Genomic DNA, 15,810 nt, shown 5'->3' with positions numbered 1-15,810 from the left:
ATTTCGCTTTACATGAGCATGAAAGAATGATGAGTTTTGGTCAATTTGTTTGAAGTAGCCCACTTTTGCCCGTTGCATACAAAAACTATGCTCAACTTCACTCAATCTCCAACAGTCTTACTACACTAAGTTTGTTTCTCTGAAGAGGGATTCCACCCTCTTCTGTTTGAGGCCTTTGCTGAGGCCTTGAATGTTCCAGGATCCAATCTTCATCAGGCCTGAGATGGCCTAGGCTGCCCAACATTATTTAGCTTCTTTCCTCCTTTAACTACTACTAGAGTTTTGTTCCCCTTGGCGGGTGGCGCTACAGAACTTTGTGTGTTGCCTGTTTGCCATCTATGTGCGATGCGTCTGCTATCTCTAGAGCTTTTCCTTTGCTTCTTGTAGTGGAGGCGTAGGCTTGTTGATCCCTTGCCGGAAGGGCATCAATAATCTGCAGGACTGTGCCTGACTTGATCCCGCAGGATCCATACTTTGTTGAAACCTTCTTGAGCTCTTCCGCCTTGTGTGAACCACCCACTGTTCTGTGTCCGGTTTCTTGCCTTTATCAGGTGCTTGTTTATGAATGACCATTAGATAAACTTTTCTAGTTCAACTTGATGTACTTATTCATTTGATAATCTTATTTATATACTTCCAAGTTTATACAGGTAGAAGAGACTAACCTAAGTTGCCCTTTTAGTTGCGCTTAGCAATTCAATAATAAATTATTTTATCATATCACACAACAGTCTTTTATGATGAGTTAATTCAGAGAAGGATGATTGTGTCCAAAAGTATTATGAACCATGATTCGATTTGAAAGATGCAATACAATTAGAATGGATCATTAAAAAATTCATTAGATATTCCTCTCATACCCATGTCATCATGACAGATATGGGTATGAAGATCAAGTCTAGAAGTATTCATTTATGAGAATGAGAGGAAGAAGAAGCTTATTGATATTGCCTTCATGGGTTGTTGGAGCTCAATAACCTCGAGAGGGGATGTGAGGAAGAAGAAGAGGCGATAGATGAAGCTTACTACTGTTGGCTTCAACTTTTTTACTCAAGTAAGCATGATTATGTCTAAAAGAATTGTTAATCATGATTCGATATGAAATATCTAATATAATTAGAATGTGGCATCAACTTTGTTATTTAGACTCACTTGTTACCCCTTCTGTACCATGTCTACACGATAGAGATATGGTATGAAAATTGAGTTGAAATAATCGTACTCCTTTAGGTGATAGGAGATTGACGATCTAACACTAGGAAGTGAAGAAGAATGTAATATCAACTATGTTACTCAGATTCAGTGACTACCCCTCACATATTCGTGTTGACATGACACATATATGTGTATGAAATCATGTTCAAATAGCCATATTCGTTTAGGTGGTAAGAGTTCGATGACCTCACACTGGAATGTGAATAAAACAAAGAAAAATATTGTGACTTCATAGGTGATAGGAGTTCAACGACCTCGCTCAAACTCATTGGTTACCCCACACGTACCTATGTTGACACGACACAACTATGGGAATGCAAATTTGAGTCCAACCAGGAAGAACTTTAACTTTGTTACGTAGACTCACTAGTTATAGTTCTTGTACCTTTGTCGATACATACTTGTGTCAAGTCGACACGTGTAAAAATTGAGTCCAAACGGTCATACTTGTTTAAAGAATGAAAGAAGGAAGAGGAAGACTTTTGTGAGGACCTTGCATTGGGACATGAGAGCGTTGGAATGCTTCATAGGCAACGTAAAAAATACGGAGCTGTGTCGGTTAGCATGAACGAAGTTTATTGTTCGGCTTGGGAATTGACGTTGGCACTGCGTCAGAGCTGCGAGGCCATCACGACCTCGAGCAGAGAGAAAAAAACCTCTTAACCCCTTTAAAGATAATTCTTTTCATCTTCATTTGTCCACGAGATAAACAGAGAGAAAAGAAACTCTTAAAGGATAATTATTTTTTTTTTTTCGTTTGTTCACTAGGTAAACAAAGAAAAAAAACATGATAGACAAAATAAAAATAATATATTTTCTAACCTCATAAAATATACTAATACTACTCATGAATTAAATTTTTTTGTATAAATTTGATTTAATTTTAAACTAATCAAAAATATATCCAAATTAAATTTACTTTAAACCTATTTTGATCGTGCTATGTCTCCTTGGATTTGCTTGCCATCTTTCAAAGAAAGAGAAGGCTTCTCATTGTGTGGAGCTACCGAAAACCTCTTTGTTTTTGCTGAATTAGGCTTTTGATTGTTGCTAGTGGAATAGGGCCGCACTATTCTATTGATGTCTGGATTGACATTATTATAGTGTTATTCCTGCATAATTTTCCAATGCATTCTGATCTAAACTATACATGGTTCAATGAAGTTGATTGTGAATCAAGTAGTAACACCTAACATCTGTAAATCACTTGTTAACTAATTAATATTAGATACTTAAATTTATTCATACAGAAACTGGTGAACACATTGAGTGCATCATTGATTACACAAAAATGCAAAGCTTGCAAACTGACCTTACATATCAAATTTGAATATCACCTCTAAACTAATTTATCTTCACTTGTACATACATGAACCTGTTTGATTAATCCACATTTGCAAGAACATTACAAACAAGACAATTCCCTTGTTCTATGCCTTGTCAAGTCAGCTTCATTGGTCTCAAGCTGTTTTAACATTGATTTATATGTGTTGAACTTTGTTTGCAATTCTTGTATTGCATGAGAAGACTTGGTACATAGGGTGGATTAAACCATCTAAAGAAGCCATATCCATGGAATTTTGCAGAAGATTAAACATAGAGGTAGTACCATGTATGTGATATGATTTCTAGTACTTTTGGCCATCGGAAGGACCTTCTTTTCGGCTAAATTTTCTTCCATGTCTTTTATAGGTTTATTCTATCTTCTCTTGTTTTTTCCTCCTATATTCTTAAAATTTTCACTCTCTTCACTGTAAGATACATTCTCTTCTTCTCTTCACTGTAAGATACATTCTCTTCTTCATCATCTGTTTTACCTATTTTTTATCTCATCATCTTAAGTATTTCATTTTTTGTTCTATTGCTTTGAATCCATTTAAACCTTTTATTATCTTTTTGTTATTGCAAGCTTGAGTTTATGATTCATATTTTAATAATATTTCAATGTTGACTGTGTAGGCGCTCGCTTACTGCCTAGTTGCTAGGCAGTTGGCTAACTGCGTATCACCTACCATCCGAAACTGCTCTTTATGACATTTGTCATAATTTCTAATATTTTGCTCAAGTTTATAACATTTGCAAGTTAGTTGTATCTTTTTTTTTTCCGCTAGTAAATCAAGCTCATTATATGATGTTGTTAGAGTAAACAAAGTTTATATGTATATTGAATTATTGATGTTTCCTGCTCTGCTAAATATATTTAGTGAATCCAGGCATTTGCTGTAATTGCTAACTCGCCTCTGCGCATAAACCTCTCATGTGTTTTGGAACAAGTTGTTTCTGAACTGACGGGATTCCTGCGGAAGGTATATGTCTGTGCCATTAACTGATAGCTCGTAAACTTCTCATGCAACGATGGTGATTTCATTTCAACACACTTTTTTGTACATGTTTTACAGGCTAACAGAGCCTTGAGACAGGCAACATTGGGCACACTCAACTCCCTAGTAGTTGCATATGGCGAGCAAATTAGCTCAACAACTTATGAAGTTATAATAGTGGAACTTTCAACACTTATAAGGTTCTTTTGATAATGTTGCATATAGTCTTTTGAGGTTATTTTGATGATGCTGTATACTGCACTACTAGATGTATCATGAATCTAAGTTATGTTTTTTCTTTGGCAGTGAGGCAGACTTACATATGACTGCACTTGCTCTGGAACTTTGCTGCACGATGATGATGGCCAAAATATCTAGTCAAAGTGTTGGTGTGACTGTTAGTCATAAAGTTCTTCCTCAAGCTCTTATACTAATCAGGAGCTCGCTGTTGCAGGGTCAAGCTTTGCAAGTACATGGAAGTTCAGCTGTTTCAGCATGGATTTTTGTATTTCAACACTGACTAAATTTTTATTTTTGCACTTTTGCAGGCATTACAGAGATTCTTTGCTTCCTTGGTTCATTCAGCAAATACAAGCTTTGATTCACTATTAGATTCCCTCCTTTCAAGTGCTAAGCCTTCACCACAGTCTGGTGGTCTTGCTAAACAGGCTCTTCATTCTGTTGCACAGTGTGTTGCTGTACTTTGCTTAGCAGCTGGTGATCAGAAATGTGCATCCACTGTAGACATGCTGAAAGGAATTCTGAAAGATGATAGCAATATGAATTCTGTATGTTGTGAATTTTTTATTCTTTGTTTCTGCAACATTTGCATCTTTTATTGTAGATTTAGGAATGTGAAGAACTTCTACATGATAGGTATATGACTCATGATAAAAGTCAAGCTATCCCTCTTCAGGTTCTGCAATGGGTCACTTTCTGTAATATAGTTGCACTTATTTAGGCATAAATTGCTGGAAGATGAAAATGAAGTGATCTTATACATCCTTCTACAAGAGTACTATATTGTAGCATGGGGACACAACTGTGACTTTCTATCATTTTATGATTCCCTCTTTAAAAAATGGTCCCATTTTAAGGCCACTCTTTATAATGTTCAAGTTTTCTTTAAGTGAAATTAATTAGGTATATTACTTATTACTTGGATCTTTACTTATTATCAATTTTAATTGGTTTCGAGTATTAGTATCCAATCCATGTAAAACATATTATCAATTGGGAATATGGAGTTGAAGGGATCTGCATCTGGTACGACATACCCTTATGAGGTCCAACCATCAGTACAACTATGATAGAAAAGGATTCCTTTAAAAGATGGTCCCACTTTATATAGAGTGAGTGGGAATATGGGGTCAAAGTGATCTGTATCTGGCACGACATACCCTTATGAGGTCTAGTCCTCAACATAACTATGATTTTCTATCACTTTACGATTCCTTTAAAATATGGTCCCACTTTAAGGCTTCATGTCTGCTTAAAGTGAAATCAACCAGGGATAGTATTTGTTACTTGGATCTTATTATCAATGTTAATTGGTCTTGAGTATGTGTATCCAACCCATGCATGAACCTATTCCAAACATGTTATCAAGTGGGAATATGGGGTTGAAGGGATCTATATGTCTGGCACGACATAGCCTTATCAGGTCCAGCTTTTGATACAACTAAAGGAGATAACCAGAATCCTAATAACATAGTGCAAGTCTTAATAATAGAAAAACTAATGTTTTGCATTACAAGTTCTAACATCTAATGGAAAATTAATGAAGTTGGTGCACACATAATACATTAATAATACTTTTGGTTTATAGAAGGAATTAATTCTGGAATAGAGTAGTTATTCTTCGAAAATGGAAACCTATGAATAGACTATGAATATTCATTAGTTAGTTTGATTAATGGAATAAAAATTCCATTGCATATGATCAAGTATTCGTGGCTTTAGTATAAACAAAAGCTAGCAAGGATTGAGAAGGAATGCTTATTGAATTTTTGTGATACCTTGATGCTTTTGACAATGCTGGCATAACCTGGCAGATCGCTGCTTAAGACATGCAATATCCTTGCTGTTCCACTAAGAGCAATGTAATTACAGTGGCATACTGCTAAATATTTTGTTTCTCCAATTGCCATGCATGTAAGATCAATTTTTAATAATTTAAGATCCATGCCAGGATGAAAGTTAAATAAAAGAAGGAAAATGGAGAATTTGAAGGGTCTAGAAGTTAAGACGTGGAGGGCTTAGATGATTTGAGATTTTAAGATGTTGAGTGAACTGAGAGACTTCTTCATGGAATAAAATGGAGGGACTTTGTGTAGTTATGAATAACAATGGAAAGCAAGAAAATTAGGGCTATTTTTCATGTTTAGTGTCTAGTCTCTAGCTATGTAACCTGGTGTATATTACAAAGCCCTATGAGTAGTGGAAAGATGGTTTGGCTAGGAACAGGTACTTATTGCAATTAGATAGTTTGCCTATTGACCACCTATCAGAGTATCACATACAACAACAACCAAGTCTTATCCCACTGGATCCTTCTACGCTATTTTGCTCCATCCCCTACTATATTATCATTTATATTCAAAGAAATTTTATCCTCTTTTATTGTTGCCGAGTCTTTTTTTTTTTTTTTGTCTTTTCCTCGTTTGATATGCACATTTGTCATAGTTTCACATCACTCGGAGCATTTACATGTCCGTGCCATCTTAAGTGTGTGAGTTTTCCCTCAATAGGTGCAACTCCGATTTTCTCTCTAATATTTTCATTTCTTCCATCAGAGTAGCACATAAGTACCAAAAATCTTAAAGGATGCTATATGTTACATTCATGCTGAGCCATAGCATGCTTGGTAGTTAAGAGTGCAATTTGGACCTTAGGATCGTATAATCTTATATCTATATTATAATATGACAAAGCACAATTGATATTAATATAACAAATGGCAACTTCACTAAGATAAATGATAATTATTGATGCATGACAACTGCAGAAGTTAAAATTTTTTTTTTCTAGTTGAGAGTTAAAAGAATCTCAGAATACCAATTTTTTCTCAGATGATCTATTTAGTAAATCTCAATGTTTAAAATATCTATAAGAAAGTAATTTTATTTCATCTAGTCAAGGTTATCAAAATCAAGATTGTATATTCATAAGATCCTAGCTCAAGATCAAGATCAAGATCAAGATCATAGATTCTTAAGATTCTTTCTCGAGTCAAATCCTACAAGGACTTGGATGAAGTATATAATGCTCATGTTACTATTATTATATATTAAAAAATAATGTAAAAGATAAGTTATAAATGTAAAATTTAGTTTTAAAAAATATTTCAATTTATTGTAGGTACTATTATTATATATTAAAACATAATGTAAAAGTAAGTTATAAATGTGAAATTTAGTTTTAAAAAATATGTCTATTTATTGTAGGTCCTGCCAACCCTATGCTATGATCCTACAATCCGAACTTTCAGTCTCTGTACCTTATTACACTTATTACAAAGGTAAATTTGACTGACCTATATGTACAGTGATATGAAGTTATAGAGGCTCTATGCAAATATAGCTGTCTGAACTAAACTATTTTTTTATTCTTATTCTCTGGAAATTTATTTTAATGTTGGAGCTGGTGCTTAGAAATGAGAGGATTTTTCTTATTAAAAATATGAAATATCAGATCCCACTATCTAATTTTGGTGAACTCATGCCACTGCTAACAAAATTGTCATTTTATTTATTGTTGAAGATTCTGATTCTTTTACAATTCACAGGCTAAACAACACCTGGCATTGCTATGTCTGGGAGAAATTGGAAGAAGGAAGGATCTAAGCGTACATGTGCACATTGAGAATATTGTTATTGAGTCATTCCAGTCTCCTTTTGAAGAGATAAAATCTGCAGCTTCATATGCTCTTGGAAACATTGCTGTGGGCAATCTATCTAAATATCTTCCATTTATCTTGGATCAAATTGACAATCAACAAAAAAAACAATACCTTTTGCTTCATTCTTTGAAAGAGGTTATTATTTCTTTAAATCTCTGATTTCTTTTAGGGCATATGATCTAGGTGCAATTCATCAACTTTTTTGCTGCCTATGTAGGTTATTGCTAGACAATCTATTGATCAGCCTGGCAAAAGTGAGTTACAGGAGTCTAATGTTGAGAAGATATTGAGCTTACTCTTCAATCATTGTGAAAGTGATGAAGAAGGGGTTCGCAATGTTGTTGCTGAGTGTTTGGGCAAAATTGCGCTTATTGAACCTAAAAAGCTCGTACCTGCACTAAAGGTGTCTTGTTACCTTGTTCAAGTTGTGATGGAAATCTTTATAGCACATTCTACACTTGCAGAATTCAAATTTGTGTTTATTGCTGTAGGAACGGACTGCTAGTTCTACTGCATTCACAAGAGCGACAGTTGTTATTGCTATTAAATATGCTATTGTTGAAAGACCTGAAAAGATAGATGAAATTTTGTATCCAGAGATCTCCACATTCTTGATGCTCATTAAAGACAGTGATAGAGTATAACTTCATGATTTCTAATGATGTAAATAATCTTTTTAGTAATTGAAGTTGATGTTAATCCAATGTATTTTCCAACAGCATGTTCGTCGTGCAGCTGTTCTGGCTTTGAGTACAGCTGCTCATAACAAACCAAACCTGATTAAAGGACTTCTTCCTGAGTTATTACCGCTGCTCTATGATCAGACTGTCATTAAGGTATGGTGTGTCTTCACCTTATTTGGTCTGTTTGTAAAAGAGGCATTTTACATTCATTGGGAATGCCTAATCCACTTTTTCTAAATGAGCCATCTGCATAGGGATTGGAAAACAAACTTCTGTTGAGTTTAATGTGGTCAGAATTATCTATAAGACTGTTTTTGTTTTAGTTTTCTTCACGGTCTGATGTTAGATATATTGTATAGCAATTTTATCTTGCAAGATTAAAGAGAATGTGATTGATTTTGCATAGAGTAACAATAGAAGGATGTAGAGTTGGCACATTTAATGAGAGGCTATATCAGTTAGGTAAGATATTCATTTTCTCTTAATTACATGATTATGCTGTTTTAAACATCATTTTGGTGCCAAGTTTGCTGCATCTTGTGGATTGGCATGAATTGCTTTGAACCAGATTAATTATTGACTTGTTGTCATTCATTCAAACAGTCTGTTTTCTTACAGAATTTTGCTACTAGAGTTCATCTGAAGAACAATTTATTGGCAAGCTTGTTTTTCTTACCTCTTTTTGTTTTTGTTATTGTCAATGGTTCTTGATTTTTATTAAAAGTAATTTTTTCTTATTGCACCACCAAGTGTATGTTATTATTATATATATATTTTTTTTGCAGAAAGAAATGATAAGAACAGTTGATCTTGGTCCTTTCAAGCACATTGTAGATGATGGTCTTGAGCTTCGAAAAGCAGCTTTTGAGTGTGTGGACACCTTGTTGGACAGTTGTCTAGATCAAATGAATCCCTCTACATTTATAGTTCCTTACCTGATTTCTGGATTAAGTGGTATGGGTTCTTTAAAATAAGCAAGCAAAGATAAACTTAATGCAACCTATGATTATTGCCATTTAGAGCAGCAAATCTTGGCTGATATGACATTTTCATCTAATATCTTCACTATATCTTCAGAGTTCAGACAATTGCTCCATATCTCAGATGATTCATTAGTTCTGGCTATGTTACTCGTGTTGAACCAGATTACCTCTAAAATTTGGTTTGTATTGTCTTCTTAACCTTTAAACTTTATGGCCCTTTCAGATCATTATGATGTGAAGATGCCATGCCATCTTATCCTCTCAAAACTTGCAGATAAATGCCCTGCTGCTGTTCTTGCAGGTTTTTTTTGATTGATTGTTTATCATATTGAAGCTTTTTTCATTTTTTACTTGCAAATTATTTGTTATTGTTTCTCATGCAGTTCTGGACTCACTTGTTGATCCTCTTGAAAAGACCATCAGTCACAAGCCAAAGGCAGATGCAGTGAAGCAAGAAGTAGACCGTAATGAAGATATGATTCGAAGTGCTTTTCGAGCTATTGCTTCCATAAGCCGCATAAGGTTGTCATTCGTAACTCTTCTGAAATTTCTTAAATTCTTTAGAGATTAACAGGCTAATGATCGCCACTGGTTGGATCAACTAACAATTGGGATAATTGGTGGCAAAAAGCATGTTAGATAATTTGTGGAAAAGAATGCTTGCCGCTCAGCTACCTACTATAAATCTGGATAGAATTAGCAAGTTTTATTAAAATTAATGTTGTATTTTTTGGTCTTCGTTCTATGATATCCTTTTAAAATAGAATGTATTTTAAATTCAAGGAAGTTCATATTAATGGGGAAGCAAAAGTGATCCATTTCAACAGAGGTATAGCTTAGACAAACATTGGGCCTTGGGTTGTTGTCCATTATCTCACACTTGGTTTGATATTTTATCAGAAAAGAGAGCAAAGTTCTATTTCTCATTGGTGGTTCTTTACACCGTGTTCTTTTTGTTGAACACGTGTACTGATGACCAATTTCACAAGGATTTTATATGGTTTAGTAGCCCCTAGGCTCCTATTCTACAACCTATGATCCATTAGTGGATCTCTCTTGGGAAGACACTAACTTTTTCCTTCACGATCAAGTATTGGAAGTGGGAAGCCTCTTACAGGGTCACAATTACGATAGAGGAATACAAGAGAGCTCAATTACGAAGAAGGCTATTAATCGGGTATAACTAATTCTTTTTTGCTAATAGTGAAGCCTCTATCAAATCCTTTTATAACCTTTAATACCTCTTGTTGTAATTTATTCTACAACCTTTAATTCAGTTGACTACTATGTACCGCCAAGTGATTGAACTTAAATCAATTCTTGTGGATCACGATTGTTTCCTTCAGGGACCATTTCATCTAGCCTCCGCTAATTGACTGGCCATACGAACTAGATGACTAGCTGTTCACATTTAAGTCGACTACTCAGTTGATTCAACCACGAGTTGGGAAAAGGGCTCAGTCGACTGTTTATTTTGACTACAACTCATCTAATGACTGAGTTGTCTAAGTGGAGATTTACTTGCATGCCCCCGAGTACATTTTCTCATAATTCTCAACTCACTATACTGCTGTGTCTATCATCTATGTCAAACTTCTCGTTCCTTAATTGAACCATGCCTGTGGTTCACTCCTTCACATATGTAGTCCTCTTCAACTATCTTCCGTCAAGCTTCTTATCCCTCGGATGCATCGAACCCTTACCCACCCTTGACTCTCCCTATGCTATCCTTTACGCTCTACTTACGTGGCTCGTGATCTTAGGCACAATTGCACTTTGATGCTCCTAGTCCGTAATTCCTTGAATATTCCATACAATCCTTCTCAGATCTCAATGGACCTTGAGCCATCAAGTAACCAGGACCTTGGTCATGCACCAAGTCGTCCCTATGTGTCTATCCATTGTCCCTACACACTCAAAGACGTAGCAAATCACAAGATTGAGCCTAATGCAAACCTTTTACCCAACCATTAAAATCCAACGTCACATCAAAGCGTTTTGGGCATGATTGCATTAATAATCTCTCATTATTTATATTTGACAATTTGTTTAAGTTAGAGAAAAACATCTATAATAAAATATAACGAAATGCTATTGCCACAACGAAATAAGCATATGTAACATATACCATCCAATCTCACAAGGATTTTAAATGGTTTAGTAGGCCCCTACTATTCTACAACCTATGATCCATTAGTGGATCTCTCTTGGGAAGACACTAAATTAAACATATTCACTTCTTGAAGAGTTGGATGATTCTTTGTTTGAGTCATCTGAAGAGGGTTTTCAGTCCACCATGATGCCCTCAATGGTTGGAGCTTGAATTGCCTCCTCTTCCTCGATTTGTGGAGTTTCTTAACTTTCCTCAATTTTCTCGACAACCTCTTCAATTGCTTTTTCTACCTAGGCTCTCTTTTTGTTCAAGCTTTTCATGAAAATGAACAACTTATTGCCAAAGCTCTTTGACATCTTTGTATTCCTCTAGCTTTACTCAAACCATGGTTAGCTAAAATCGAAAGCATTCACTCCATACCTTTCTTGTCACCTCTGTACCAATCTCGACTTGAAACATCATTCACTTATTTTAAAAAGTCCTCTCTTAGTCTTAAGGAAAATTCCATCCATATTTCATGACTAGAGTGATGTGGAAATTGGTGTTTAACTATGTCTATGTTCTCCTCCATAGTCAAAACAAAACAATCTGTGGTATGGCAACATCTCGTAAACTATCTTGGCCATGATCTTGTTGCCCTCTTGGCAGTTACTCCAAAGAAGAGCCAATTTAGCTCTAATACCACTTGTTAGCACACCTTTCTCCTTCTAAGTTAAGTACTGTAGGTGGAGAAATTTCTTATAAGATTACAATTACAATAGAGAAATACAAGAGAGCTTAATTACAAAAGAAGGCTTCTAATTGGATTTGACTTGCGATTGGTGCAGTTGTCTTCCAAAATGGTATGGGGCAACTATGGGTTTTGATGTTTAGGCAAAGCGTTTTGAAGAGTGTTTGAGTGTGCAGGAACTTGCAAAAATACGCATGGAGCTTGTCAAATTCGTGCTTGATGAGGTTGAGTGATGACTCAGTGCTGACTTGACGTGGCTAAGGTGACACAATCAGTGGCGTGGAGGTCTGTAGAGATCAATAAGGATGGAATAAGACATTTGGGGGATTGCAGAATGAGGAGTACTGAGGTTGCGTTGGAGCAACTCTAGAGCAATGAGAAGTACTGAGGTAGCTCGATGGCTTGAGTTCGTAAGTGTTCAAAGAAAGTTGCATGAGACAAATTAAGAGATTGCGGGACGAGGAGCATCGAGACAACAAGGATGCCAGCCGATGGAGGTGGATTAGGTAGGTGAAGAGGTGAATGATGGCATGTGAAGCCGAGTGCTCGTTTACATCTGAGGGATACAACAAGCTGATGAGAGATGGCTAAGGGGTGAAGTCAAGTAGCGATGGCAAGGCTCCTACATGAGTTGTGAGTATTGAGTAACCTGTACACATGGGGCGAGGGTGGAACTCAATGTAGGTTGGTTCGACCTTAGAGTTGGTTGCTATTGGGAGACTAGTCGACTCATGAAACATGCAGGCGACTGATGAACCAAGCCCCAATGTTGTAGTTGGTTGGAGTTTGTGGTTTGGATCAGTTAACTGACATGGAATCCGGTCGACTGATGGATGAATTGAGTGACTTAGGGTTGGAGCCAACAAACATAATGATTCTATTTGTGGCCTAGTGTATTGAGTAGTCGGATGGTAATTTACCGGTCGATTGATGCTAAGGTGGATAAGTGGAAAGGACGTGACAACTGTTGGATCACGATGTAGCAGTTGATGAAGTAATCGATTGTTGGTCCAGACCGGGCACGACTGTTGGGCAACAAACCAGATTACAACAAGGGGTGTCTATGGATAAAAAAGGATAGCTCGGTGGAGGGTTTGTGGTTGGCAAAATAAAGTTGCTTAAACCCTATTGGAAGCCTCGTAATTCTTTTAATCTTATTTTTGGAATCCTTGTAATTTCTTAAGCTTGTAAGAGGTTTCTTTACCTTCGTAGTTGATCAAGAAGGCAAAAGCTAGTCGTACTTTCTGGGAGTTACTATGAATACTATTCCCCCTCGTGCCACTCTTCACACTCTTACGTGGTTCGCTATTTTACTCACAGCTACACTCTTATGGTCCTTCAAATGTCCCATACCGTCCTTCGATCTCAACGGAGCTTGAGGCACTAGGTAAGCATGACCTTGGTTGCTCCAAGTCATCCTCGTGTGTATCCACGGAGTCCTTGCACACTCCCGCACACATATCAAATCACAAGACAAAGTCTAACTTAAAATCTTTTTAACTTAAACTCTTTGTCCAAACTTCAAAATCCAAGGCTCCTTGTCTATCAGAGGAAGGTTGCACCAACATTTTTTTTTCTTTTAGAACTGTTAGGAGACTTGATATTTCATCTCTCGTCATGACTTGTTTGTGGCCTTTTGTATTTCTTTTGTACCTGTTGGTCACGATAGCAATGCATTTGATGAAAATAGCATGATCAATTTGGTCAACTGACATGTCAATGACAAGGATCTTTACACTCGGGAACACTTTAGCTTTTGAAGAAAAACTTGTTTGCTTTTTTTTGGTCTTGATATGATTCTAATGCTCTCCCTGATTTCTCAATACAATTTTGTATAACTTGAGGAATCCCATAAATTTGGATTTTTCCTAGATTGATATTATTCTTATTTCTTGATTGCTCAAATACATATATTTTTGGTTCATAAGATTCTCACAAGTTTAGAAAACTGTGCATTTATTGTTCTATGTTTGTGAATGTGGCTTCTTTTTCATAAAATCACGACTAATTGAAGTATGGTAAAGTATGCTGAATAGTTAATTTGGTTGTTTTTTTTTTTTTTGGCTAAATCTGTTTGGATCACATGTATTTTCTTTGTTTCTGAGTGATGTATTCAATTTGTCTTGCATAGTTTATGGAAGTATTTAAGATATATGTCTACTTTATATGAAAGTTGAAAGATATCTATGGATAGATTTTAATTTGAACTTTTGGTATGGTAATTTTCGGGCCAATGCTACCATGTGATATATAAATTAGAAGAGCTAAGTGTTTTTCTTGTTTGACGATGGATTTGCTTTTCCCTAGTTGAGCTTTCATTGTTACAAGGCCCATTTAGTAGAGGAATTGATGTGCAACGTGAAAACAGTTGCGCTTATTTTTGTAAGCAATTATTTATGACTGCATTTAGTTAGTCATAAAGTCCGTTAATATATACCGCCCCCAACTTCTTTTCTGACAATTTCTTATTTATTTCTATATTTATATGTCAGCGGAGGTGAATACAGTTTGAAGTTCAAGATGCTGATCAATAATATTTTGAACACCGCCGCACTTGCTGAAAAGTACAATTTTGTGCGCTGTGAGTGAATGATAGGAAAATGGTTGTTTCAGGCAAATCGGTAAGAATTCTATTAAACAATTGCAGGGTGGTCATGGAAAATGTTCTCTATTTGCAGAGGCATTATCTCAGTTACTGAAAATATTGTTTCTATTTTACCCAAACAAAATCTCAGACAGGGAAGAGCATAGGACAAGTATACAGTGACAGTGATGTTTTCACTAAATTTTGTAAATTCAAAATTCATAGTTTTTGTTACCCCTGATGCTTCAAGCAAAGATATGAGGTGTTGTTATCTTTCGTAGTAATCTTGGTTGGGAACCAGAGGGTTGGTGCTTCATGTGTTAGCTGCTCTCAATTGCATATTTGGGCTCGGGTTTGCTTTCATGGATGGCTAGGAATGAAAAGAATAGTGAAAAGGAATAAAAAAACCACCACATTAGAATTCGCCACTTGCAATTTATTGTTCCTTTGCCTCGCCAATTATTTTTTTAAATCAAGCCTTATGATCTTAATGCTGTTATTGGTATTAAAGAAACAAGGTTTCACAAGGTTATTTTTTTTATTGACTAGTGGACGAGATTTTAGTCTTACATTGATTAATAGTCGTTTCTGTAACTGCTGGAATGTGTGTAGATGATGATCAGTGGTTTTGCAGACCGTGGCCAAAAATTTTTCTAACCTAATTTTATTTGGGTTTCTGGCCCTGCTTGAATACTAAAAAAAATACTTGCAAGCTTAGACCAAAAATGCTATATATTGAGGAGCTAGAGTTGAGGATCAATCATGGACGTGGAGTTATGATAGATCATAGTTGTTTTCAAGAGATGACCCCATCTTGGAGGGGCCAATGGTGGGATTAGCAATCCCAGTATGCCTCCATGCTTTTCAGCAACCTAAAGCCTCTTTAAGAGTAAGCCTAGGTTCAGTGAGATGGCTGACGACTGCTTTTGATTGAAGGAGTCTTAGAAATGTTGAAGGATACTAGTATTTTGATTTCTTTGAAATGAGTTTACCAATTGTCTAGGCCAGTTACAATCTTTATTGTTGTTCCACCAACCTTGCTCCCTGATTAAACTCATGCTGACTTGTAATGAGCACCACATTATGCTTAGAGACAGATGGTATGATCAGGTTTGATGATTACGTTTCAGGATATTTGGAGCTTGTGGAACAGAGAAAGCTAGAAGAGCAGGGTGATACTTGCTAGAAAGCAAAAGGTTGCTCCATGAGCTAGCTACTTGCCATTGTTTATGAATTTGTTATTTGCAATTAGTGTGGACCATGCTGGATCTCGATGGAAT

At 36.0% G+C, this 15,810-nt stretch overlaps 1 protein-coding gene across 2 annotated transcripts in view; it reads left to right on the top strand.

Moving 5' to 3' along the window:
- The window catches only part of LOC121976113 (cullin-associated NEDD8-dissociated protein 1-like), a 27,039-nt gene extending 11,229 nt beyond the window's left edge, over nucleotides 1-15,810 (top strand). The window contains exons 7-19 of one of the 2 annotated variants that reach the window (XM_042528108.1): nucleotides 3,429-3,521; nucleotides 3,615-3,736; nucleotides 3,843-4,005; nucleotides 4,085-4,324; nucleotides 7,324-7,572; nucleotides 7,655-7,840; nucleotides 7,929-8,075; nucleotides 8,157-8,273; nucleotides 8,906-9,074; nucleotides 9,327-9,404; nucleotides 9,487-9,625; nucleotides 14,439-14,567; nucleotides 15,661-15,810. In XM_042528108.1, the coding sequence (XP_042384042.1) occupies nucleotides 3,429-3,521; nucleotides 3,615-3,736; nucleotides 3,843-4,005; nucleotides 4,085-4,324; nucleotides 7,324-7,572; nucleotides 7,655-7,840; nucleotides 7,929-8,075; nucleotides 8,157-8,273; nucleotides 8,906-9,074; nucleotides 9,327-9,404; nucleotides 9,487-9,625; nucleotides 14,439-14,535 (1,800 nt within the window). In that variant the 3' untranslated portion in view covers nucleotides 14,536-14,567; nucleotides 15,661-15,810. Of the gene's footprint in view, nucleotides 1-3,428; nucleotides 3,522-3,614; nucleotides 3,737-3,842; nucleotides 4,006-4,084; nucleotides 4,325-7,323; nucleotides 7,573-7,654; nucleotides 7,841-7,928; nucleotides 8,076-8,156; nucleotides 8,274-8,905; nucleotides 9,075-9,326; nucleotides 9,405-9,486; nucleotides 9,626-14,438; nucleotides 14,807-15,660 lie in introns of those variants that run through there. The other variant, XM_042528107.1, reaches the window with a different exon arrangement.

This window comes from Zingiber officinale, chromosome 4B (genome assembly GCF_018446385.1).
Source record: "Zingiber officinale cultivar Zhangliang chromosome 4B, Zo_v1.1, whole genome shotgun sequence".
Classification (NCBI taxonomy): Eukaryota; Viridiplantae; Streptophyta; class Magnoliopsida; order Zingiberales; family Zingiberaceae; genus Zingiber; species Zingiber officinale.
This window is presented reverse-complemented; position numbering and strand designations above follow the sequence as displayed.